Source organism: Ammospiza caudacuta, chromosome 1 (genome assembly GCF_027887145.1).
Source record: "Ammospiza caudacuta isolate bAmmCau1 chromosome 1, bAmmCau1.pri, whole genome shotgun sequence".
Lineage (NCBI taxonomy): Eukaryota > Metazoa > Chordata > Aves > Passeriformes > Passerellidae > Ammospiza > Ammospiza caudacuta.
The window spans coordinates 109,725,619-109,752,699 of NC_080593.1; the positions used below are offsets into that span (position 1 = coordinate 109,725,619).

The following is a 27,081-nucleotide window of genomic DNA, read 5'->3' on the forward strand; positions in this document are numbered from 1 at the left end:
TTCTGTCCAGTCGCTAGGACCCTTTGCCTTTCTATCCTTTCTTTTGCCTTTCCATCCTTTTTGCTTACATCTGCCTGAGTTCTCATCCAAACTCCAATCCTGCAGTCACTAATTTCAATTTTTTTTTTCAACAATCATCTTTGGCTTCTTTTGAAGACTGGCTGGAATCAGCACCTTCTAACTCTTTCGGTAAATCTGCCTAGTAATGCTTTGTTTGTCCAGAGACAAAATTCTTCAAATGGATCAGTGTAATGCTTACAGGCTAACATTGTGTAATGGTGAATCCAGAGAGCTCTACAGGTTTAAGACAAAATAATCTTCCATAAATTAATCTCTGAGTGACAATATCATGTAAAAAAAGTATTAAACCTGCCACTTGGCAGATTTGTTCTCCTGCATACATGGGTTTGATATGTCCATCTATCTCAGGGCTTCTTTTCTAACAACAACAAAAAAAAGTTGTACTTTGAACTGCAGGGAAGTTCATTGCAGGGCACACAATGAGGATCAGTTGGGTAGCATTTCCTGCCAGGTAAATTTACTGAAGTCTTAACTTCATGGGGGAAATAGTGTTGGTCAAGGTGAATTTAACTTGGAGAGAAACTGGAGTATGCTTTTTTTGGGGGGATAGAAAACACTTCTCAGAACAAGAGTAAAAAAAACTGTTTTTTTAACAATGAAGACCAGATACCAGAGAAGCATGGAAAAAAAGTGAACAGAAGAATGGAAATCTCAGAGGACAAAATGTCAAAAATACACCACAATGAATGCTTGGTTTTATCATCTTTCTTATTACTCCTGAAGTTAACAATAACGTGTCTCTCAGCAATAAAAAAAAAAAAAAAAGGAGTTTGGGGATTATTTTTTGGAGAGAGTGGCTTTGATGGAATTTCCATCCTTACACTCCAGGTTTGATCTCAATTGCTAAAAACTGAAACTTCAAACAATCACTTTACTCTAATCATCCATTTAGACATTAGCCTATTAGTCTTTATCCAGGTTTCATTGTATATATTTTACATGATTTGTGTTACTTCACTTTTTTTGGTGATTTTTTTAAATTCAGGGGACACGCTTTAAGCTTCAGATAAGATTTGAAGATAAGAGTTAAATTCTGTACCTTATTTTAAGGAACAAGTCACGTTTCAGAAACAGCTTTATCTAGAAAAGAATTTGAATTTTTTCATAGCTTATCATGTTTCTGTTTTAGTCAGGCAAAATGTCACACATTGGCATCTATAGGGGAGCTATTGTCAGTGACCTTTACACCACCTTGGAAAAGCAGTAGAAAGGGCTTTTTTTTTCCCATTTGCTCAAGCAAAGAATAAAGGAAACAACTCCAAACTCTTTCATTAGCAGCTGAATCTTCGCTTCTTAACAACAGTCCTTGCCCGGACTAGGTAACAAGCATTCCAGTCAAGGAAAAGAACCTAAATAAAAGAAAAAAAAATAAGAGCTGAGAAAACTCTATAGTAAAGGTGCATTGTTTGTGGTATTAAAAGATACAGGGTTTTGGAAGCTCAAATATTTTGCTTTTTCTTCATGAGTCCCTCCACACAGGGCAACATAACCGTGAGTGCTCCACTGTTCAAAATTAGGACCAGTTTGCACAGTGCTGTAGATTAAACAAGAGAAAATGTTAGGCAATTAAATGCTAATGATTCAAGCTGGGTGCTTATGTTTTGTATTACTTGCCTAATAATGTTAGCATTTAAATGGTCAGCTTTGAAGTTAACAAACAGCCCATTAAGTTGCAACCAGGGAGTTGTGGGCTCTTTGGGTGCTATTGTTTCAGTCTGGCTAGTTGCAGACTCAACAAAACAGCAGCGATGGGATTTACTTAGTGAAGACTATTTTTGCAATTGGAAGGGCTAGAAGTTGGTTTCTTTTTTTTTCTTTTAGTGAAAGCTTGTATTATTGAGAACACAGCATGTGGGAAAAGCCTAAATATACTAATTTTCTTCTGAGTGCTGGGATTTCTATTGTCCCTGCAGACCACTTAAATACAAATCAGTTGGTTCCCAAGCTCTGTGCAGTGATCATCCTGCTGCAGCCATCAAATTTCTACCAGATTGCTGACTCCAAGCTGGTGTTTCTGGATACTTGCAGGGGTTAATATAAAAATGTACTCTTGGCAGTAAAAGTTAAAGGAAGTTCAGTGATGAAAATTGCATCACATAATGAGAGATCCTCAAAGCAGCAGCTACTTAAAGGACAGAAATAAGATATAATTGTCAATGGAACAGAATATTATCCAGGATAATGGGCTCCTGCAGATGCAAGAACAGCAAGGCAAAGCCAAAGCATTTATGGAAAATAAATGGCATGGTGCAGCTCAGGTTTGTTCTTCTTCAAAGTGCACAACATTGATCCTGTGGCAATGGTCTCTTATTCCAAATCATTGATGTAGACTTAATTATTTTATGTAATAGAGGTTGATGTGGGAGTTACTTACTGTGCCTCTGTAGACCTATTGCATTAGGAGTGCCTCTGAAGAGAAAAGCACTGTGGATTTCAGTGCCTGGATTTCATCAAGTGTTTTGTTATCCCTACTGTGACTGCTATTCCCAGCACTTTCCATGTGGTGTTAACCAAGGAGAGCTAGTTTGCTGCTGTCAAAAGGAAAGTGCTGTGACAGTTTGATGTTTCCTGGTGGCAACTGTAAATATTGACATTTTAGTCAGCAACATTTGATGCAACACATTAAACGTAATGGGGCTTTTTCACTGAATTTAAAGTGAATAATTTCAGGCCCTGCTTGGTGCATTAGGAGGAACAGAACTGTTCTTAAACTGGTTTTGTTTTCTGATGTACTCAACATGATGTATAAATGCCAGAACAACCTCCTAGTAAAACTATATTACTTTTTGGTTTTTGATCTTTTGTGGCCTGCTAAAGGGCTTATTTAAAATGCTGCAAAATATGTACTGCTAGCTCTCACATCTTAATTGAAGAAATAGGTGGTCTGGATGTTTAACAGAGACTTCTGTGTGTCAGAAATATGAAATAGGGAACTAGTTCTTAGTTAGAAACATAAACCAGGTACACTTAAACAATGCATTTCAGTTATTCACTTACTATCTCCATGGTCATGATGTAATTTCTGTAATTTATCATAGGGTTTTTTTCTGAGAAATGTTAAATAGAACATAGCTATTTATTTTGGTCTACTGTTCCTTCCTGGGTTAACTGAGGGAGACTAGCCTTTAAAGGATAATTCTACATATTGCCACCCACACAGGACATGACTAGCAAAATGATGGTCATTTTAATGCTGTGTGGGCTGTGTGTAGCTGTACAAAAGATCACAGATTTGGTCCTCTGTGTTTTACGCAGAAACTGAATGCAAAATCTTAGCAAGTTGTGTAAAAAAGAAAAAAAAACCACACAGACCAAAAAAAAAAATCCAGAATACCATAATGATGTAGGTAAAGGGAGATCAATAGCATGATTAAAGCACTAGGATCCCACTGGGTTTTTTCCAAGCATCTACAGCTGGGATAGTGAATGCCTGATGATTTTTCAACTAGCACAATTTTTATTGGGTAGGTGATTGGGAGAGTCATGTAAAGCCTGCCTTTCCTTCTGATGTCTTTTTTTTTTCTTTTCCTTTTCACAATGACGATAACACCATACGGTCAGCTCTGTGACCTTGTGCAAGAACAGTCAACAAGGCACCCACCTCTGTCAAATCTTTCCAGAAGATCATAGTGGAGATTATGCCATCTGCATCTTGAATTTAAATTGCTCCTAGAGAGGCTGATGACCACTTTTTAGTGCAATCTATTTGTTTTTTGACACATATAATGTTTTTGTCTGTTTCTAACACTTGAGAATATGTGTGCATTCATTCTGAACAACTTGGCAAGCTTCTTATATTTACTTTAATTTCTCTGGCTCTGTAAATGGCCACTGTATGGAGGTCACCAGTAATGTAGATTGCTGTAGTTTTCCCATACTCTTTTTATTATGCATTGCAGTGTTGTCATTACAGCACAAGAACTCTATTGCCATTACATTGCAAAGGTTCCATATCACTAGAGCTTTGTACCTCCTTGATATTTCTTGTAGGCAACTCCTCTAGGCATTAATTCTTCCTTGTCCTCACAGCAGCCAACTGACTCCAGCTCCCACCAATCCACTCTTTTATAACACTCTTCTTATTGGCTACAGGTGTAGCCTGTTAACCTCAGGCCTGCTCCTAATCTTTTGTAATTGGTTCAGATGCAACTCTTTAGGGGGTAAGATTACATTCTTTACCACCTTCATTTACCCATACCGTATCCCCCTACATTGCAGCATTTTTGAATGGCAGTCTGGGGCCTGCCTCTGAGGTCCAAGGAAGGCCAATTATAAACTAGCTGTGTCTGTCTGCCTGCTAAAACCATGTGGAAGCTGGGAATTACTGCACTGGCTTCTGTAACACCTTCTCATGACCACACCATACTCTCAGGTTCTCTGTCCCAAAGATGCAAATTCTTTGTTTTGCAGCTTGATCAGGGGACTGAAAAAGCTTCTTGAGAAGCTACAGACCACCAGAGTATATCTATTTTTCTTAGCACTCTTCCCAGAGACATCATTTTCAATGCACTTCACTGCTGACACATTTATCCACTGAATGACTAGTGTAGTCTACACCTCCTCTTCTTCAAGTCCTTTCTCCCATGCCAGAATATCAGACTGTAGGATTTACACAGCTGCCAGGAGGAAGTGATAAAACAACATTCCAAAGAGCAGCTTTCAGGTGGGAAGGTATAAGCAGCCTGTGAGAGTGTGGCTGCATGGCATGCACAAGTTTCTCTTGCTAAATTTGCTGTTGAACACACTACCTACTTAATGATGATGTCATACTGTAGAGGATTTGCAATGCTTTCCAGAAAAGAGGCCTTATTTTCCTTCCTATGTCTGAAAGTCCTGCCTTGTGCAAGTCCAAGGCTTTCTCCAAGGTTAATCCTTGATTTCTGCCTTTGTGTGGTTAGGGGCTAGTTTGCTTACAATATCTGCAGGTGTTTCAGATCTCCCTATCAGCTGAAAGACTCTCTGTGCCATTATTTCTGTAGACTGCTCTTACGTGGCCACCGAGTTTGCCACTCTCCATCACAGGGGACAGAGGTCCTGATTCCTTTCTCATGGAGTTTCAGCAGTACTCATGAGAGGGTGGATCCTGCATTGCAAGGCTGAAGCCTACTGTCTTCAGGCCAAGAAAGTCAGTCCCGGATAGAGTGGTTCTGGTCAGTCCAGTCCCTGCACTGTCCTCTTCAATATTCAGATCTTGAAGAATGACCAGCACTGCTTATGGTGGATACAGACACATTGCTTCCAGAACAGTTAACATTTGACACATAAATACAGCCAAACCATTCTCTATGACAACTACTGACTGTCCACTCTCAACAGGTATAGATAAAAACTATATATAGCCATCTCTTAATTTGTCTTATGCTATGGAAGGAGATACAAGACAATTCAGAACTTGCCAAAAATGTTGCCACCAAACCTCCACTAGTCACAAATTTAAAATAAAAAGGCAGCTATGAAAAGATTAATTTCTATATTTTCTGTATTACTCAAGGCAGAAAAATGATTCTAAAATTCTTTAATTCTCTAATTTAAAAATGTTTTAGAATTTAACTAATCTTAACAGAAAATTAGATGTTCTTCAGTTTTAGCTGAAACCCAAAGAGATGTCAACAAAATCCACTCATCCACAAAACAAACTTTTAAAAATTAAATTAAGTGCTTCAAATGTTGTTTTCTAGGGTAAAGTTATTTTATATCAGCCTAGCTGTATTCTCATGGAAGCAATGGAATGGTTGGCATTGCTGTCAGTGGAAATGGCTTAGTGGGTCTAACAGTTGCAGCACTGTGTATAACAGGTTAAAATGAGCTCAGAAAGCAGAAAATTGGAATTTTACATGCCACTCTCCCCCTCTGCTTCTTCAGATGACTAGCTCTGCATCACTTTCTACCTGGATGTCATTCAGTGCTTTCACTTTTTTGTCCAGGTCTCTCCTGGTTCCACCACCTTTCTTTGCTTACCTCTGCCATTAATAGAGTTGCAATATCTCCATCCTGGCTCCCAAGATGTCGTTCATTTGGAATCACCCATATTGAGTATTTAAGTTTTTAAAAAAGAAACCTCATGAACAGTTTATTTATCAGCTTAGTGAGATGGAGGTGAAATGGGAGAGGCAAGGGGCCCACGGAAAACCCAGGGCCTTTGGAATACCTGTGGTACTGATGTTAGAGGCAGCTGCAGTGGAGGAGAGCCCCCCACTGTTAAGTGTGATAGCAGAGTGGGAAACCAGCTGTGCCTGTGACATTAGAGCCCCTCTACAACTGAACAAACATATCAAAGGGCTGCATCAGATTGTGAAAAGCAGAACTACTTGAAGCAATCCACTCGGCTGCTGCCACTCTGCTTCAATTGATATGAACAAGTCTTATCTTCAAAAATATATACAGCTAAAGTGAGTATTTCTAGAATCACTTCAGATTGCATCTTGGAAAGGAAGAAAATTTTGCCTCCTCCCTGCCCCTCCTCCTCCTCTTAGGCTTCCTCCACTCTGGAAAAGTCTTATGCATGGCTAAGACATATGCTAAATGTGGGAGGAAAAAAAGGCATCTTCCAAATCTTCATGTCTTTGACAGCAAAGCAGCTGTATATATATCCCTGTTCTTTAGAAGTATGAATTAAGGCTGACGAACTACTACTCCAAAATCTCTTTCCTTTTGACAGATCATTTTTGTTTGTGGTGGCTGTGGTTGTCAGCTGCAGTTTGTCAAGCTTGGAACAGTATTTGGTATTGGAGGAAAGAACCACCTTTTTTCTTTTAAAGAGAAAATCCAGGAGGAGGATGACTGTCCATGCACAGCTGTGCATGCATTTTCAGTTTGGTTCAACTACTCTTGCAACAACTGTATTTGTTCAAGGATGGAACCCCATCTCCATCAGTCTTAACATGGAGACTCAATTGATCCAGATATAGCAGCAGTGCAAGGGGACAACACTTGCAGTATCAAAAAATTTCCTCCCACAAGGTACATTGAAAGTGATTGTACCTATACAGGGAGTGAATTCAATCGTCTATTTTCTTAATATTAAATGAATTTCTAAGAGTGCTAAAAAATATTTTGGTTTTACAAGCTGATTCTAACAAAGGAAAAAAATTCTAAATATCGGGAGCTGATTACAAAAGCTTTAGGGAGAATAAAACAAGAGACCAATAGCCACAGGAAGACAGAAAAATGCAGCAGATTTTGATAAAGAAAAAAAATGTTCCCTGAAAAGACAGCTGTATTTGAAAGTAAAGATGAAAGAAACAAGAAACAATAAACAAAATAAAGAGAACTGACTCTAGGTTGAAGACAATTCACACATGTTGGCCAATCATATTTAATTGCTGTGTTGGTGGTCTTTATTTAAGGGTCAGACAAAATTGTACCAAAATCCTCAGGAGGATTATTAAAATGCTTATTTAAGACAGTGGGTTGCCTGTGGGAGACAGTGCTAGTTTTATTATATTTCTAACAGCGTTTAATTAGTTTATTATTGCATTTGGAATTACTTTCTTAGAGAATTTTGTCTTTTTGTACTGTTCAATACTCTCTTCCATCCATATTTTCTGCCAGACCTGCAAATTCTTGAGTTTAATATCTTAATCTTTGCATCTTATCAAAGCTCTCAGGCCTCACCAGTAAGTTCCTATGCAAACAATCAATCAAAATATTACCCTCTGCCCCATTTGTCAATGCTCATCTTCTGCCCCTGATATTGCAGCAACATGTCATGCACTCCATGCACTTCAGAACCTTGCCATTCCAAGATTGATGATGAAATCATGGCTGTTTACCTTTTGGAAAGCTTAGTTATCAAGTGCAAGGTGACAAAAATATTTATCTAAAATGGTCTTCTGACCTTCTGTTCTCACAGAAGTTGGATAACTGGAAAACTGCAGTAATACAGACAGTAGGGCTGCACAAGCAACCAAAGTCTGTGCAGCTTCTGAATGCAACCAACACAGAATGCAAAGCCCTTTTGGAGCAGAACAGCATTGTTGGATATTCTCCTTTTTCCTGTAACACACGACAATGCTTTAAGTCAGGGACACAAGCTTGTGAACAGTTTCCCAGTGGCTGAGAATGCTCAGTATCTCTTTGCTAAAATACTTCATTTTCTTAATCCAGCGAAGGGAGGAGCTGAAACTTTCCAAAAGACAGTTCTGTATGTGACTGCACTGCATCCAAAAAACTTTTTTCCCTCAATCTTGCAGCTCACACATGTCCAAGACCTTTCAGCTGGACCATTTAAAGCCTCCAGATACAATTTTTAGCCTTCCAGTACCTAGAGGGGCTACAGGAGAGTTAGAGAAGGACTTCTTACATGGGCAGATAGTTGTAGGGCAAAGGATTTAAATTGAAAGAGAGTAGGTTTAGATTGCACATTTGGAAGAAATTATTTACTATGAGGTTGGTGCGACACTGGTGCAGGTTGCCCAGAGAAGTTGTAGATGCCCCATCCCTGGAACTGTTCAAAGCCAGGTTGGATGGGAGTCTGAGCAACTTGGTCTTAATGGGAAGTGTCTCTGCTAATGCAGAGAGATTAAAAACAAATGATCCTTAAGGTCCCTTCCAACTCCAGCCATTCTATGATTTTATGATTTCATGATTCCACGATTCCATGACCCTATGAATATGTCAGCATACTGGCCTGTGGAAGGCTTAGGTTGGAAATGTTGCTCTCGTTAGACTAAGCAGCTTAAAACACATTTTTGAGACTTGTGGCGAGGCGTATGAGGCCAAAGTGCGGCTAGCTGATGGGCAAAGGCCGACGCCTCAGCTGCATAGAATGCCAGCCCCCCTTGGCGTCTTGGCCTCGGGCTGGGCTGGATCGCGGACTGGACTCGCAACGCTGACGGGATGAGAGGAAGGAGTCGGACACTTGCCGGGAGTGAAGGTCGGTTTATTGATGTCCTGGGAGCACCAACCAAGGGAAGGCACCAACCAGCAAAATGCTCCCGAGGGGGCGGGAGAAGCACGGTTTTAAATATAGGGGTTGGATAAGGGAGGGATCCATAGCAAACCAATAGCGAAGGGTACAGGGAAGAACTTAACCTAACTGACATACAGAGGTATCCAATAAATACAAAGTAAAGGAGGGGCCCCGGGACCACAGCCAACCACAACCCCCAGAGAGAGGAAGGTTCTCGAAAACTAGGAGGAGTGGGGGGTGATTGACTGGGCCCAGGGAGGAGAAAAGGTTTACTTATAAGGAGGAATGAGGGAGGAGAAATTACATAACTTAGTTGACTGACAAACCCAGGGGCAGGGGTAACCATAGCAACAAAACTGTCAGGAGGGCTATGGCAGGAAAACTGGGGAGGACAGAACCATTTTACATTGGAAAGGGGGGAACAATACATAAAATGAGGGAGCAATATAAAAAACTTAAGAACACACTACAACAAGACTAAAAAGGGATTGGCCACACAGGTCTCCTTCAGAAACTTATTTTTCTCATGTTTTGGGCAGCCTTCAGCTGTCAGCCAGCACTTGGCCCCTTCAGCCAGCTCAGTGCTGCAAGCACCAAGGGCTGGAGGACAACTACTGAGCAGCTGTCACCACTGCCCATCTGACATGATAAATACCAGAGGGAAAGAGCACTCCATGAGAAACATGAAGTTTAGTTGATGCTTTGCTAAAAATCACCCTCCTATCCCATTATGGTGTCCAATACCAGAGTATGTGCAGGATTTGAACTTGTGGGATGTAGCTTGTTGTTTCAGACAGCTCATCCTTTTCTCTTGGCAGTAAAGTTGTTGCCCTCTACAAGAAAAAGGCAGAACTATTCCTAAAAGTTGCAAAGCTAAGCTTGCCTTGAGGAAAGTCTCTGCTACCAAGGAGAAGACGACATTTTTTAGGAGTACTGGCGTGGAAAGTGAACCTTGGTTTGTGGAGAAGAAATCAGATTGAACAACAATTTATAATGGAACTACAAAGACCAAGCACCTTGATGTCCTGGAAGACTTAGATGTTTAGTTCAGGCTAGTGCATGTATTGTAAGATCTAACTGGAACTTTCAAGACAAAAATTCTCAGGATCTGAACAATCCAGTCTCCATTTTCATTACTGTGAGTTTAAGCTGAATTTTACACATGGCCTGAAATGGGAGCACAGTTGGGTCCTTGTACTGCTCACTATGATATTAATATATAAGGAGCCCAGCAACATACAAACCTACTTTAGGATTGAAATTACTCTTAAAATTGTCCTTTAGGGCAAAATTGATTTTGTAATATGTGAGTTCTGTAGGGAACATTTTCCACTTTTTTTCTTTTTTACATAGAGTGTGCAAGTTGGTCTCTATCTTTCACAAAATGGTATTTGATATGAACTATTATTAGCTGAAAAAGATAATCTGTTCAGTGAAACATGCTCATTTTCTGGTCCTAAACTGTCTCTGCTCCCTAGAAGCAACAATGCCACAGTAATTGAGAACACAGGCTCTGCTAATGCTATGCTTCATGTACATATTTATCAATCTGATAATTATGCTTAAAATAAGGCAGGGAAATAAAAAAAGCTGACTGAGATAGAATTCTGATCAAATGCTAGAGGCAGACACAGTCCAGGTCTGCTAGCACAGAGTTTTACAAGAAAGCAGAAAGATAGAATGCAATTTTACATTTTATTCAGTGCTGTTTATTCAGCTCTTTTTCCCTAAGAATCATTATCAATATGAAGTTATTTATGCTTCCATTTCTGATGGAACTTGGGCTTGGTCAGCAAATCTTTTCCAGAATATAGTATTCTTTCTTTTTTTTTATTTGCTCACAGATGTTTTAGGATAAGATATTGATTATCCTGCAAATGGACAAGCAGTTTCTTTTGAACCAAAGGGTTGTTTTCCTCATTACAGTTCTAAACTACTTGCTGTTTTTTTTAACCTATTCAATCTCCTGGTTATGTTTCATCAGCTTCCCTTCAGGGTTGTTTTTTCTTGGCCTCTCCTCTCTCAAATCCTTAAAGCTGCAAAATTCCTGGGATATTTCACTATTCTATTAATGCTGCAGAGCTGAGAGAACTAAGGGATGTGTGTTTGTGTTTCTATGTTTGAAAAAGTTAATGATGCTGTGATACTGCCACTCAGATATTATTGGTGGTATGTTTTTGTGGTGGGCTGACCTTGGCTGGCCACCAGGTGCCTACCCAGCTGCACTTTTGCTATCCCTCCTCTACACATGGGTGAGAAAATAAGACAAGGTCACGATACAGACAGGGAGATCACTCACCAGTTACAGTCAGGGGCAAAACAGATTCAACCTGGGGAAAATGAATTTAATTTATTGCCAATTAGAGTAGGATAGTGAGAAAAACAGACAAAACTAAAACACTTTCCCCCATCCCTCCTTCTTGCTAGGTTCAATTTCACTCCCTCACTCCTGACTCTTTTATTGGAGGAAGCAGGGAGGGAGGAATGGGGGATGGGGCTTGTGGTAAGTCCATAACATTTCATCTCTGCTGCTCCTTCCTCTGCTCCCTTCCCTTGCTCCATCATGGAGTCTCTCCTAGGATGTACAGATCTTCAAGAGCAGCTCCAGCCTGGGTGCTCCTTCCAGACAACATGCTCCTGGCAAGGGCTCTTTCCATTGACTGCAGATTCCTTCAAGGCATGTTCACCTGCTCCACCGTGGTCCTCCATGGGCTCCAGGAGGACAACCTGCTCCATTACATCCTTCTCCAGAGGCTGTAGGAGAACCTCTGCTCCAGCATCTGGAGCACCTCTTCCCTCTTTTTCCTCCCTCACACTGGTGTCTGCAGGGCTGGTTTTGCAAATGTTTTGCACTCCCCTTTCTCACGCAGCTGCTGCACCGTGTTTTATCACTCTCCATAAATATGTTATCACAGAGATGCCACCAGGGCTGCTGAGGGGCTCAGGTTTGAGCAGCAGCAGATCCTTTTTGGAGCCAGCTGGAAATGTCTCTGGGGAGACACACATGGGGACAACTCCTGGTTTCTTCTCAGAGAGATCACTCCTGTTACCCTCTCTGCTACCAAACTCATGCAGCATAGACCAAATGTTTTTTTATTAAGACTGCAAAAGAGTATTTGGCTTGGAATGTAGTGATCATCAAGGACACTTTTGAAAATCTTGGAAATCTGATTTTTTTGCCACTGATATCAAAATACTGTGAGCTGAATCTTAAGAGAAAAGTAGAAGGTTAAGAACAAAAGCTACTACAAGTGGCTTGTTTCTTGTTGAACCAAGAAGGATTGTCTTGAATAGGTGATTCACAGCCCTACCAGTTTCCTAAAGATCTGTTTGTACTAGATACAGATAAATCTGGAAGTTCATGAGTTTGAAAAGCAAAGGAAACACAGGGGACAGGGATGCGAGGGCTGAAATTTCAGAAGAACCTTATATATAAAAGTAAGTAGAGGCATTTTGTACATTTTTGACCTCACATGATCTGTGTGATCACAGAGTAAATCTGAGCCAGCAGTAGGTTTCTGAGCTAGAAAATTCATTGCAAGCATTCCTTTATTTGAATTTTACAGCCAAACTTTTTTGTTTCCTAACTGCTGCAAACTTTTGTAATAGGCACCCTTATTTTTAAGTGAAAATGTGTGAATGAAAAAGAATCTTAGCACCTTCCGGCTTTGAGTGGTGAGGCAAAAATTGCTTTTGGCAGAAAAAAAAGTTTGAACTAGGAAGAGATTTAACATCCAGAGGCTGCTGTTATAATAACTCACAAGTGTTGTAACACAATATCACACACAATCTAATGCCATTCTCCTACATGGATGGTTGTGGGTGCAACATTTGCCTTGTGGTGATAAACATGAATGTCAAGGTCTGTGAAGTTACATTTGTGTAAAAACTGTGTCGTTGGAGGTTGTAATTTAGAAAAAAATATGAATGGAATTGCAATATTCTTTAAAAGTGTGTTTGAAGGAGGCTTGAGGCATAGCATCTGCTATAATCAGTGCTTCCTGAAATGACCCCCTTAATGAATGAGTGACAAAAGCACACAAAAGAAAAAGCATTTTGCATCTTCTTACCTGTTCTGTAATCTAGACTAACAGTTTTCTATTGCAGTACCCTACCCCGTGCTTCTGGTCAGCGGGAATGAAGCACATCCCAACTCCCACATGGGGATAAAGCAGCTGAGCAGGGTGCAGCACGGAGGGCTGCCTCTTCTCCTGGCCAGGGCTATCTAAGGGGCAGCACCCTGCCTTGCTGTACGCCCGTCACTGTGTGCCCGGCAGCTTTACACCCCTTCCCTTCCCTTTCCTTTTCTCTGTTTACGGTGGGGCTGTAAGTGATCCCGACTATTTCACACCTCCTTTCCCTTCCTGAGGAGTGGCTGAACAGCTTCCAGGCTCTGGTGGGACCCTGTCTCCCCCTCAAGCTGACACTCATACATCAAATCCTTTGGCAGGCCACTTCACAAATACAAATGTTGGAAGAATTTGGAGAATTTGATAAGCAACAAATGTTTGGCTTGGTTAAATTTTTAAGCCAACCAAACCAAGCTGAAAGCATTCACATCTGTTTTCCTCTTGCTGTCTGAGGTACGTCCCAGGCTAAGCTGTCAGTGTAAGACAAAGACCAACCAGTGAACATAACATAGAGAGCAGTACAAATTGTTTTGATCTTTCAAGGAAGGATCTCAGATAAAGAAGAAGACAAAGCAGGTGAAAATTCTGCTTTGCCTGAGGAGTTTTGAAGGTCTGGAAAACACTTTGTGTATTGGACAGCCCATGAGAGTCTGGAGGGAAAGTCAGCTAGGAAGTGGTGACTCCAAGGGTACACATCATTTTGGGGCTAGACGTGGTTACCATGTTGCTCCTTCTACATCCTGCATCACTAAAACCCCACAGTGAGAGACACCAATTCAATGATACAGATATCTGATTTCTGTAAACACAAAGCAAGTGAAATAAATAAAATTCTTAGCTAGTGTAAATAAGCTTAGCCTGAATGGCTTTAGCAGTTTTGCAAAACTGAAGCAGGAGACCGGAGAATCTTTCCCAATATACAAAATATTAAATGGCACTAATTTATTAAAATAAATTATTAAATATTAAATACATGTCAGGGTATGTGTATTATAAGACCATAATACAATAGCAGCATTCTGGTTTTTTATTTTTTTAATTCAACCTCAAAATTGATAAAGTTGATATTTTGAGGATACCAGGTTTTATTTGGTGAAAAAAAAAAAAAAAAACCAAAAATGAGCAATTCTTGCAGTGTATGAAGCTCTATCTCAGTAATACTCCTTCCTATTTACGGCAAGTAGTCTATGTGGCAGCTCCTCAGAGCAGAACTGGAGCAGGTCTCAGGTTGGGTGACACTGACATCCTTCTCTGACAAGATGAGCCACGCAAAAGTAGTGTCATTAAAAAGAATACAGGACTTTGCCTTCCAAAAACCAGAAAAAAAGTGCTCTACCTGGAACTTTTCTCATTTCTCTCAGAACGCCAATAAAAGCCCCCATGATTCCTCCCTGCTACCAAATTATTTTTGGCTTTTAAAACCTTACTTTTCCCTTTAGCTTCTGATGATTAACTCTCCCAGTAAACTGCTTTGTAATACTCTGCATGGAAGGCAGTATATAAAAATAAATGGCATTGAGTTTGATCCAAACCTCATTTGACTCAAAATTACGCTGAGGTTTTGGGCTGCCTTTTTTTCTACCTCCACATTTCTAAGTCTGGCTGGCAAGCCAAATTATTTCTATTTGCTATCATAAAGGCTAAATAAAAGGGCAAACAACTCAATGCTTTTTCAATAAAATTCATGTTGTTATTTCAAAATGTAGTTCTCCTTTGTCAGTCCCCACCCCCATGTACTCATTCATACACAAGGCCACTTGGGTTGCTCATGTCTTTTCATATTACAGTCTGCAGAAATAATGGAAAAAGGTTCTACCTCTTTTAGTACACCTGATTGCTGAAGAAAGAGCGAGTCTGTTGGAAAATTAGCCTTTATTTACAACACTGGCAGCAGTGAAAAGATGCAGCTTCGTGTTATTGTGCTGAGGTTATTACCTTCCTAGTAGCAAATCTCAGGACACCCAATTAAAGTTTAACTTGCAGTTTGCAACAAGCAGCCTGTAAAGTTTGCTGGAAAGGAGCTGCCATATTGTCATTCAAAGTACTTGATATTAAACAGCACAAGACAGTGACAAAACATCTAATTATCTGATTACACTGCAAGAATAGTTTCTTGCATGCACTGAATTTTGCATACCATCAACGAACACAGACTGTGTGCGTCAGTGACTCACATAAACACAACAAAAAAAAAAAAAGAAAATAAGATAGGACAATGTGTCTCTGCTACTATTGTTCCTAAACTGCGAGACAGTTTTGCTAGTACATCAAATTAACAGTGGGGATTCTGGGGAAATCCAGCTCAGGAATAGAAGTTTCTTCTGTTCTGGTTTTGGCCCTGTACAAGGTGCACAGACACCAGAGACTGGACAGTCTGAGTGGCCACCAAGGTGAGAGCTGTGCACCAGCTCTTTGGCAAAGGAGGTGCTCCATGGAGTCAAGATTTTTCTAAGAGACAATGAAGTAAAAAAAATGCAGCCTTAGTCTTATTATTTCACATCTGCCTGCCCCTGCCACTGTACAGGGAGCCCTTTTGAGAATGGTTGGGGCTAATAATAATGTGGTGTGAAGGAGGGTGGGGATTAGCAGCACTTCATGAAGAAGTTCTTGAGCACTTGCTCTTACCCTGGAAAGATCTCAGAAAGAACATCCAGGATCCCTGGTGGAAACTCAGACACAGACAGTTAGAGAAAATGAATAAATTTCATTTTTATGCCTAGGTTTACCCCACAGCTGCTCATTTTTCTGAGCAATTCAACAGGTGACAAAGGAAAAGAGCATCAGCAAGGATGCTGCACTGTTTCTCATGGCCTGGTTAGTCTCACCATGGCTGGGTCACCAGCTGATTGCACAGATAACACATCTGGTACTGCATGTGCAAAGCTAAACATGGGTAATGCACTCACTTCTTTTGCTACAGTTTGGGGCAAGACAGAGGGGAGAAAAGGGTTTCTTTTTATATCTTACAAGACTAAGAAATTCAGTGGAGGCAGTTTTTTACCGTGCCACTGCTTTACTGTGAGAATCTTCACATCAGCCGTAACACAGTCCAACTTCTTCACAGTTCCAACTCTTTACACCATTAAACACAAATCATGGCCTCTAGAGATCCCCTTTTACAGAGTGGAGAAGCAATTTAGCCTCCACAACATATCAGTCTCCTGCTTGTCCTGAAAAGGCTGTCAATTGTGCTGAATTATGTATAAAATCAATGCGAGGTGCTGTCTGCCAAAGATGGGTTGACATTAGCAATTTTAGTTTCACTGAGGGGGGTCACAAGACCCAAATCTTCAAGATCACAGAATAAGTGCTCATTCTCTCTCTACTTCTCTGGTTCTAAAATTATACCCATTTTGACTCTTTTTAGAATTAAAATAAAAGTCACAATAAGAGGCTGCTACTATGAAAAACCTCCTCAGCTGTCTGCAATGGGCAAATTTATATAGTGTTGTTGATGGGGTGCTATGGTAATCTGTGCTTTTTACCTACTTTCATTATAATCTCTGTTAAGTGCACATTCACAAACATTTTCTTTTTGTCAGAGATCCCACAGTATTCAGTAAACAAGATGAATATTGTTATAGTCAATTAACAAAAATTTACACTTAAGACTCACTAAGGATTTTCAAGGAGTGGAGAAAATCTCCCCTGCAATAAGAGGCATAAATATGCAGAAACAAAACATGTTCATGTGAATTGAAAGGACAATTAGCCTTGTGATGATCTTCAGAGAAGCCTGGTATTTTATTTGAGACTTAATATGAATCCTATCCTTGCAAAATCACCATCACTGTGCAGGTGGCCCACAGACCTACAATAAATACATCTAGCTCATGACCCAGCATTTTACTTTATGTTTTTTCCTATTGTACTTATGAGTGGAGAAGTGTTAAAATCTAATTTCACAGCATCATCTTCTCCCTCTCCTCTAGAATGACAGCTGATCTGATATTCCTGTGGCATCTACTAAAAGTCTGAGTGCCTAGTGGTCTTTGAGATCATCAGCCAACAAAATTGCCATCAAAATTCTCTTCCAAATACTCAGATCTGAAATAGATTTCTGTAAAAGCTCATTTCAACAGGGTCACCTGTCATCACAATACAGTCCAGAGTTCAGCAAACACAGCACCTTAGCGAATACAGTGAGTTATTGCGGCGAGGGTGTATCTGGCCTGGGATGGTCAGTGTCCGGCTAGCAGTGGGCAGGCTGACACCCTGCTGCAATCCAGTGCGAGCATGCCTTGGCGTCTGAGGGCCTCGGGCTGTGCTCGCCTACGGACTGGTCTCACCGCCTAGGCAACTGTGAAAGGAGGAGCTGGACTCTCGGTGGGGTTAAATCCGGTTTAATGAAGAAGCCAAGATGACATCCAAGGAGTAACCACAGCGAAGGACCCGAAGGAAGAACCCCAGAGAGAGACCAAGAAATGGGAATGACACGAGGTTATAAAGGGGGTGGGTGTGCAAAGGAGGGATTTACATTAAACCAATCATGAAGGGTGGAGGGATGAACTTAACATAATTGACATAAAGGGGAAACCAATAAATACAAAGTAAAGGAGGGGCCCCGGGACCACAGCCAACCACAACCCCCAGAGAGGAGAAGATTCTGGAAAGTAGGGAGGAGTGGGGGGTAATTGACTGGGCCCAGGGAGGAGAGAAAGTTTACAAATAAGGGAATAAAAGGGAGGAGGAATTATATAACTTAGGTGACTGACGCTAACTAAGGGCAGGGGTAACCATGGTAACATAACTGTCAGTGGGGCTATGGCGGGAAAACTGGGGAGGGCAGAACCATTTACAGGGAAGAGGGGGAAACAATACATAAAATGGGGGAGTAATACAAAAAACTTAACAACACACCACAACAAGTTATTACAAAATATGAAGTCATTAAATGACATTTTTCAAAAGGAAGTCAACCGATAATTGATAACAACTTGGAATTGTTATGTCAGTCTCTATTTTCTGGAAGAAATGTATTCATGCATACATTCCTGGTGATTCAAGGTTGTTTATCTTCAAATGCTATCAAATATGGCTGCAGGAATAATACAGATGGTAAACATTTTCCTGAGCTGAATGCTTGGGGGGCATCCCCAGTGGGAGCATCTGGGTTGACTCAGGAGCTTTGGGTCTGAACCCATTTTGGGAGGGCTGTGTTCTGCCACTCTCACTTACCCTCTGTAACACACTGCTCCACAATATATGTTGACACTACTCAATTTCAAAGGAAAAACATTTTTCATGAGAACTTGACCTGATGGACTGCTATTCAGCAAAAAGGATTGCTTTCCAGCCTCTGAAGGTCAAGCCTGAAGGCTAGGGCTCAAAAGGTTTCCTTGTGGTCATCCACCCATATTAAAATCTTATTGCCATTTAAGTCTTGCCTTCAAATAGCTGAAGGGTGAGTGGGAATGACCAGAAAACAATTCATTTTGTGAATAAATGCGGAGGATTTATGAACTGTTTCCTTCACAATAAAATCTAGAGATTTCCACAAGACATTAATGGAAAAACTCATTAGTTTCAAATTAATGGCATTCAGTCAGCATATAAAACACCAAGGCATAGCTCCTGAGCATGGGCTGGGGCTTTTTTACGTCCCAAACAGTGGTTCAGGTGTTACAGTATTTTCTTAGGTATTTAATTAGTCATACCAAGAAGGAACAATGGGAAATACCAAAGTAACTAACACTAAGTTAGAGTTTGGATTTAGACATTCTGCAGTCAGATAATTTGGTCTCTAGTCAGTATGAACTTTTGCCACGCAAAAAATGGGAAGATCAAAAAACTTGGCAATAGCCTGGAATTCTTTGTTATGAAACATGACAGCAGAGCAGGTCTTTGAAGTTGCCTCTCCCATTCCATGAAGAGTTTTTAAGGGTTGGGTTGACTATTTTTGGCCTTTTTTCTTGTTTAGTTTCATTTTGCCCAAATGAGGAGAAATCAGTTATCAAAAAGATAGGGCTCTGAATACTGCTTCCTGACTAGGTCAGGCTAAAAGACAAATTTTTGTTTATTTCTCAGTTTATCTTGAAATACCCTTACTGAGCAAACTGCTCTTTGTTAACTTCAAGTCAAAACACACCAGCAATGATTCTACATTTTTAGTGTAATTCCCTCTAATCATCCTAGCACACTGCTTGTTTTTATAACTGCTTCACACAATGCCACCAGTAATGAATGTTCTAGAATCGGAACATAATTTTGATTATCTGGCCATTACTTTGGATTTATGGCGCACAGAGACAGCTGGGTTTTTATAAGCTCACTCTGCAGTACTGCAGATAACAAATGTAATGCAATAATCAAACTTCTGTAATTTGGAACCCAGAACGGGTGGGCCCATGGATCTCTCAGTCTGTATACACCCATACCATATCAACACATTTTGTCTTCAGAAGCAGGAATTAAAAATAATTTGCACAGTGCTACTATTCCTTATTCATACCCAGAGCAAAATATGTTTCTTTCAGAATCAGTATTTAGGCTCTTTGGGAGGGAGTGAACCACCTGAAGGTGATTTCATGAAATTGCATAAATGTGCGCCACTATGATGTTTAAAAATGCACTAGTGCTTGGAAAAAAAGCCTCTCAAAACGAATATATTTTAAGAAATAGTAATAAATAAAATCCATTTTGAACAATGAAAAATCTAACTTTTTTCCTGGGTGCAACACAGGAAAATAGGAACTCTACAAGCATGTTCTCTATTAGGAGGGGAAAATAGCCAATTTAAAGAAGAAGAGGTTGGTCATTGTTTCTTCACAGAATATTGATTTAAGGTCTGAAAACAAGAGCAAAAGAGATTCTTACTAAAAGTGAAAGTGGGTAAGTATAAAGGGAAACAAAAGTGGAAGCATTTTCTCAGCCTTGCCAAGAGAACTAAGAAAGTAGAATTTGTGCATGGAAGGCAAAAGGGTTTAAAAACTACGTATTAGATGGGAAATGCCACAAGCAACAAGAATAATAAACCATAGTTCATTGCCTTTGTTAATAAAAGACAAATGCTCTTAGGTATTTTCTGAAACATAGCTGGGGGAGAAGAATAAAGATGGAAGCAAATAGAAAATAATGACCATCTTGTTGAGGCAGTAAATGATTGTAGAGGTGGCAAGGCATGCAGGAGATGAGATGTGTGGGTGCATTCCAGGCGTCCTACATGGGCAGCTTTTTTGTGCTCAGAGAAGAGTGGCAAGAGACCGGCATAAATCTTCTGAGAGGCAAGAGTTACACACACAGGAATGCATTCTCTGCAGCCAGAGCAACAGGAGAGCAGCTCAGGGAGCACATGTCCACCACCTCACCCCGACTGATCTTTCCAAAAAGCTCTCTGGATGGGGTTGCAGGGTCATGTTGTCACCACAGGATATGTCTGTCTGCGGCAGAAATGTCAAGAGAGCACATAAATGTGAAATCTGATTATAAGTGCCTACTGTATCACTGGCAATTGCTGCATTTTCAGATGTCCTAGAAGCCCACAGAGGTTACAGGGGTAAAATACTGATCAGGACACTGAACTTTGAAAAAGAAGACAAAGCCTTCCCAGCTATTGCTGTGTGGAGAACGCACGCTCCAGCCTGCAGCAAAACAAGCAAACCAAAACAAGACTTAAGACCTTGATTCTTTGTGGCTTGTAAACTCAAGGTTACATAAAACCTGTCGTGAGTTTTGGCACTGTTCAACTACCTGGGTAAACTGAGGAGGAAAACTGGGAAAGCACAGTGCTGGAATGTAACCCAGCAGGACAGGGAGCAGCACTGACACTGAGAATTCCAGAGAAGGGACATCTCCAAGTCTCTGTTACACCCAAAAAGATGTCTGGCCAGCACAGAGGGACAGGTGGGCTGAAGTGTGTCTTGCACTGATTCATCAAAGGGTCCCTAACAAATGGGATGCTCTTTCCCTATCTGTGTGATGGAAAGCACCTTGGGTCCTTGTGGGGAACACTTGGCCTTTTTATTTTGGCCTTTCTTCCTCACTTCTATTTCCCAGCTGGGCTTTGTTGTTAAAGGGAAATATTTTCGTTATTCCTGTGACATATATTAAGTAAAGAGAAATTATCCTATGCTTTAAAGAAATTCCTAGGAAAGATCCTTGTCTAGAGAGAGACTAAACATTAAAGTTTATTTAAGCAAATGCAAAACAAATAAAAAATAAGGACACCATACAAATGTGGATCATCCCTGGCTGAAATTTGTGTATAAAATATACCACTGTGGATTAGGTATTTAAGCATTCGTCTGACTTTTCTGATTTTTATTTGACTAATAAATATTGACTAAGGTAAAAGCTGGAACTTTGTTTTTACACTCCTGAACCAGAAAGGTAAATCTGTCAAAATTATGCAACCTAGCAGAAAGGTTCCCTAGGAAGGTAGGAGTAGTTGTGTAAAGGAAGAATTGGCAGTGGCTTACATGAGACATCTCTAGTAACTACAGAAAGGTTTTAGAGACCCTTTTGGGGATTGTGTGTCCCATCAGCTGTCAGAAGATATTTCCCCTCAGGTGTTAAGGTGAATGGGACCATGGCAAAGTAGATGTTAATGTTCTGGGTAACGTTAGTCTAGTCCAAAAAAGTACTGCATACCAAGAAAGAAAATTCCCAAGGAGCAGCCTTCATGTGGCTTTTAGTCACTTTGTTACTTTAGTACCAAAGTAACCACTTCAGAGTTCAACTACCTGGAGGGAGCATGGTGAGTACATTTTAGACTGTTATGGGATGAGTATTAGCCTATCGATATTTGGCAATCCCAGAGAAAATGCAGTAGAGCAGACCCATCTGCCATAAGGCCATCGGTATCCATTTCCAGTGTTTATTTCCTGAAACCACTCTTCCCCCCCTTTATTAGCCCTGAAGCCGAGAAGGATATAGGCTATGAAAGACTATGATTGAAAGAAAATAATAAATTGCAGAAAGGCTGAAAGGTCAAACTTGCTCAAGCCTCATTTCTTGCCAGTAACTTCCCTTGGATACAGTGTCTCTAAAGCAGAGGTTATATATGCTGCTACCAAATGCTATTTACAAATTAGGCTGCCAAAATTTCCATTTTTCAAAAATATTGTAGGGCCCAACCAATGTTCAGCCACCTTCCCCTCAGTGCAGCCCTCTGATGGGCATTGAAGCAGGTATCACAGGTACAAAACCTGGCTGCACATTGCTAGAATAAAGATGAATCTGAAACTCAATGAAAGATGATCAGTTCAAACATCTTTTTTCTTCTTCTATAAGCAGTTGAGATGCATAAAATCTCTTTGTTCTGTTCAGCAGACCTAATGCTGAACTGTCACTAGGTCTGAGAACTGTTGCTACAATTTCAAAGGAGCTGTAGAGCTGGCTGTCTGTCTGATCAAGATAAAGCTCCAAGTGCTGTGCAGAACAGCCAAGTGCTTATAAAAGATGACCTCTGTCCACTTTTAACAAAAAATTGTGCTATAGCCCAAACTGGAAATCTTTCACAGATCTCTCTCCCAGTGTGTCTTTTAACATTCAATGTCAATGAATAAAGTTCATTTAGCATTTTCAGTTTGTTGGTTCAAAGTAACAATAATAGATTATACGCTTGAAATACATTTTTGCATAATTTTGTGTGCTAAAAGCTGTCCTCTGCTTATTTAACATGCATTGACAGTTTAAAATCTGCCCTTTATGAAAGTTGTCCTTACTTAACTATGCATGGTCAGACTTTATTTCCATGTCCTGATCTACATCCTTTGTTCTGTATATTACAAATTGAATTTGGAAATAGCTTAACAGTGCTTGTTGGTAACTTTGACACATTACTCAAAAATCAAGGCTATATTACAGCATGAAGTTATAGTTGCAAAGGCATGATATAAATAATAGCCAGGTGTGCAAAAGTTGAAATAGTATATCCCAGCCTGAGAGGATTGCTACCTTTCATCAGGAGCAAAAAAAGGAGACATTCCCCATGCAGTGTTAACGCTCCCCAAATCGGTTTTGGGATTTACATCCCAAAGTCAAATTATGTAAATTATGGTGTGAGTGCTGAGGAAGCACTGAAGTGGCACCAGTGACGAGCTTTCCTCCCAGATCAACTTGCTGCCAGAGCCTGGTTCCCCTCGCTGCCCACTGAGAGCATTTCATTTTGTTGAGGCTCACACCATTTACAACTGGGTCCTTAATGTCTGTAAATATAGGCATTAAACCTGAGCAGATTGCTCCAAGAGAACCAAGACAGAACTGTACCTACTATGCTTGCTTTGTTTGCAAGTAAATCATGGTAACAGGTCAGAAACATATTTACTAATGACAAATCTCCTCATGGGGCTTTTTGATAGACCTCCATGAATGTAAGCACCTTCATGAAGGACGTGATTTGATGTGCACTCAGGTTACCAGGGGCTTGTCTTCACTTCAGCACAAGAAAGTCCAGGAAGCAGAGGACTGCGACCATCTGCAACTTATTTACGCAACCTGCAGCACAATCACACATCCATTAAACTGTCAGTCTAGAAATGAGCCAAAAATTATGCAAGTTCTTATTTAGATAATGCACATTAAACCAAAGAGCTAGTCATCACCGGGGAACCGAAAATTGTGAATTCCCAGAAATCCCAGCATACATCACTTTGCTTTTACCTGGGAACTTAACTTCCAAATTTGTGCTGGGCTTTCTTCTACATGCAGCTTGTTTTCAGTCTGGCAGTAGGAAACGCCAAAGAAGCACACACAACTTCTCACAGAATTCAAACACATTTTGGGTACTTTTTATTTACTGCAGTCAGGGCTGCTCAGGTGGAAGAAAAAATGCCAAACCAAGCACCAGATCCAAAATTAGCATTTTATTCAGAACGTTGGGGTCAGAGGTGTATCATTCATATTCTGGTACACAATACAGAGGCAAAACTGTTCTCAGAAGTCTCTCCAGTTTGAAAGCTCCTTCCCCCCCTCCCACCCCGAAAACATACTGTATATTTTCTCGTGCCACCAGTATCAGGCCAACTCCCCTCCCCCCCCTTTTTTTGGTACAAATTATGTAAAACTTTTTTGTGCTAAGAACTTTTCTCCCTCCCCAAACCAAAAAAAAATAATAAAAATAAAAATAAAAAAAATATTGAGTACTCTAACTACAGTTCAACAATTGAATCAATGTCACTTGTTTGCAACCTGTTTTGTAAATACTTTATCCATAAATGAAAGATATAAACATGCAAAAACCTGAATCCATAGTCCAAATAATACATACACGTGTTCTGAAGTTTCTGCACTTCTCCACAGACTATGCCAATAAAACATTATGTACACATACCATTTTTTACAGTGAAGTGGGAAAAAATACTAGAAATTAAAAAAAAAAAAACAAAAACCAAAACGTGTACATGGATTAAGACCAAAATGTGTCTAACATTCTAGCATAAGAAAAAAAAATCAATTCTGCTACAAACTGGTGATATGAAAACTCCCTTTATTTGCAACCAGCTGCATAATTTTTAGAATTTTAGTGAAAAAAGTCCCCTAACATCTAAAACTAGAAGTAATGTACATTGTTCCACCTCATGGTCCTCTCTCCCAGATAATAAAATTGTTCCATGAGGATTTTTTTGTTTATTTTTAATCTCCTTATTTTAATAAAAGCAATGCGATGTAACAAAAGCATTGTGAAGTATATTGTGTTTCACCTTACTCCTCCCCACCCCAACATATTTTGTCTCTTTAATGCATCATTTCACAAATCAGTACCATTAAAGCCTTAAACATAAAACTAATTCCGATCTGAAAAAGGTACAAAAAGGCACATAAAATCCCAGTGCTTCTGTACTGTAAAATTCAAGTGTAACTGAGCTCAATATTTTTTTTCCAAACAGCATTGGATCACTGATATTCCACGGAGCCCAAATTGGTTTGCAGCCTAAGCCAAAGCCTTCAGCAAGCACTTGTGCTAGTAGACTACAAAGTTAAAGCCTAGCTTCTGTATGCTTTTGGGGAATATCAGTTGAAATGTTTGTACTTGTCCAAAACCAAAGTTCACTTTGAAGTTCAGTCATCACCTCCACCGTACATGTCAGCAAGTTTCTTGAAACGTGGGCCCCAGTCATTTAGGTAGTCATAGTCTTGCTCACCACCACTACTTGAGGAGTTAAGAGAGCTCAAGGATCCAGCAGTGGAGCCGCTTCCCTCGTAGTCAAAGACTAAGAGGGAGTCATACGGTGGGGCTGTAGGGTCATTGTCAGCTGCTTTAAGTCCCTGCAAGAAGGAGAGGGGAAAAAAAAAGATAAAGTTCTGTATCTGAGAGCGAGACAAAAGCACATCCGGTATATTTGCAGCGCAGTTATCCACAAGCACCACTTGAGAAAACAAAGTTCTTCCTCTCCTGCCATTCAGTGCAAAACAGGATTTACATTTTTGTAACTCCTTTTAGAATGACCAGGTTTCCAGCATTGTAGCACTGGACATTTTGAATGTAGCTGCAATCACAGCCCTAACAAAACCTTAAGAGAAATCATGGCACTGGGACTGAAGCTAGTAAATAAACAGTTTCAGAGATATACAGTCCACAACCTGTGCCATGGGCAATGTGTCAATGGTTAGACAGATGAGGAAGGAGAAATAAGCATGTTTGCAGAGATTCACTTCAACAGCCATCTCACATGGTCAACATAATATCCACTGACTTTTCTGGCCTGCAGTCCATCTGCATCTGCCAAAATCCATATTTAGTTAGTCCTGTAAACTCATGTACCTTTGTAGGCTGCTGTGAGAAAAATATATGGTACGTTGTCTTAAGCCTTTTATGTTTTGCCACATCCACCCATGAAATCCACCTGCTCTCCAGAAAATACAGTGACATCAAAGCTGAATACAAGATGATGACTGTTTTTGTTTCCTCATTTCAAAGTACTGAAGTTACGAACAGTGGGCCATCAGCATTTTTACATTTTCAGTTTATGGAGCTGAATAGACAAAATTAAAAGCAGCACAAAATGAATTGGAGGAAATGCTGAGGAATTGAAGAGGAAAAGCCAGGAAAGAACCACACTTCTTCCAGAGAAAAGCCTCTACATTCTCTGTTTTGTTACATAAGTCCAAACTAAGCGCTTGTATGAGTAACTAACTTTAGAATATGAGACAATTTCTCTGTGCTTATCTGGGGAAGATTTACAAGCTGAATATAAAAGCCTGAAGCCAAAAAGTTCTCTTATGATTTGTATTTTTTTAACCTCATAGTTTCTTCCATGGGATTAACAACACTTTTTTTCAAGATCTTCCATTTTGAATAGGATCTACTCTGGCAGCCACTGACAGGGGATAATGTATCTTCCAGAATTCCGTAAGGCTGTGCTAGGATTTTAAATTGCTCACTATTAATTTTTACCAGTGATATTTGTGCTGGTTTTACTTTTAATTTTTAATGTTTATTTATTTAAAGAATGGCATTATTATACTCATACTTATTTGAAGGAATGAGTAAGCTTCCTTCAAATTATCTAATATATTCTGGTTTTAGAAAAGTACATTTCACTCTCAAATTGTGTTCTGTCCAAATATGACAAAATGGAACCAGAAGCTGATTTTTCTTCTACAAATATGTATTATGGAATACATACATATTAAACCCATTAATTAAAGCATTTGGCATTGAAAAGGTAGAAGTGAATCCTGGCTCTTTATTACCTATTTAAATAATTCAGAATTGTGCAAAATGGACCTAAAATAATTTCAAAATCAGTGGTGGAAAAGACCAGCATATTTATCAACCCAATGACCTCCAATCAAGAACAAATTTTGGCCTTGAAATGATCATGTCACGTGGTACAACAACATCAAACAGGTTATTAATAGCCTGCATTTAAAGTGCAATTTTGAATTATGAGATAAGAATAATTGGTGATGCTTGTTATCTCTCTCTGGCATTTTCAAACCTGATGGCCATAATAAGCAAAAATGATGTGTGATTTTGAAAAGGCAACAGCAAGTGTTGGAAGACATCCCTTATCC

The 27,081-nt window shown here is 39.9% G+C and overlaps 1 protein-coding gene across 1 annotated transcript in view; it reads right to left on the reverse strand.

The window, feature by feature from the left end:
- Positions 1-24,116: 24,116 nt before the first annotated feature.
- Positions 24,117-27,081, reverse strand: part of CDH2 (cadherin 2) — a 115,106-nt gene continuing 112,141 nt past the window's right edge. The window contains exon 16 of the mRNA XM_058802602.1: positions 24,117-25,329. Coding sequence (XP_058658585.1) covers positions 25,123-25,329 — 207 coding nt within the window. The 3' untranslated portion in view covers positions 24,117-25,122. The remainder of the gene's footprint in view (positions 25,330-27,081) is intronic.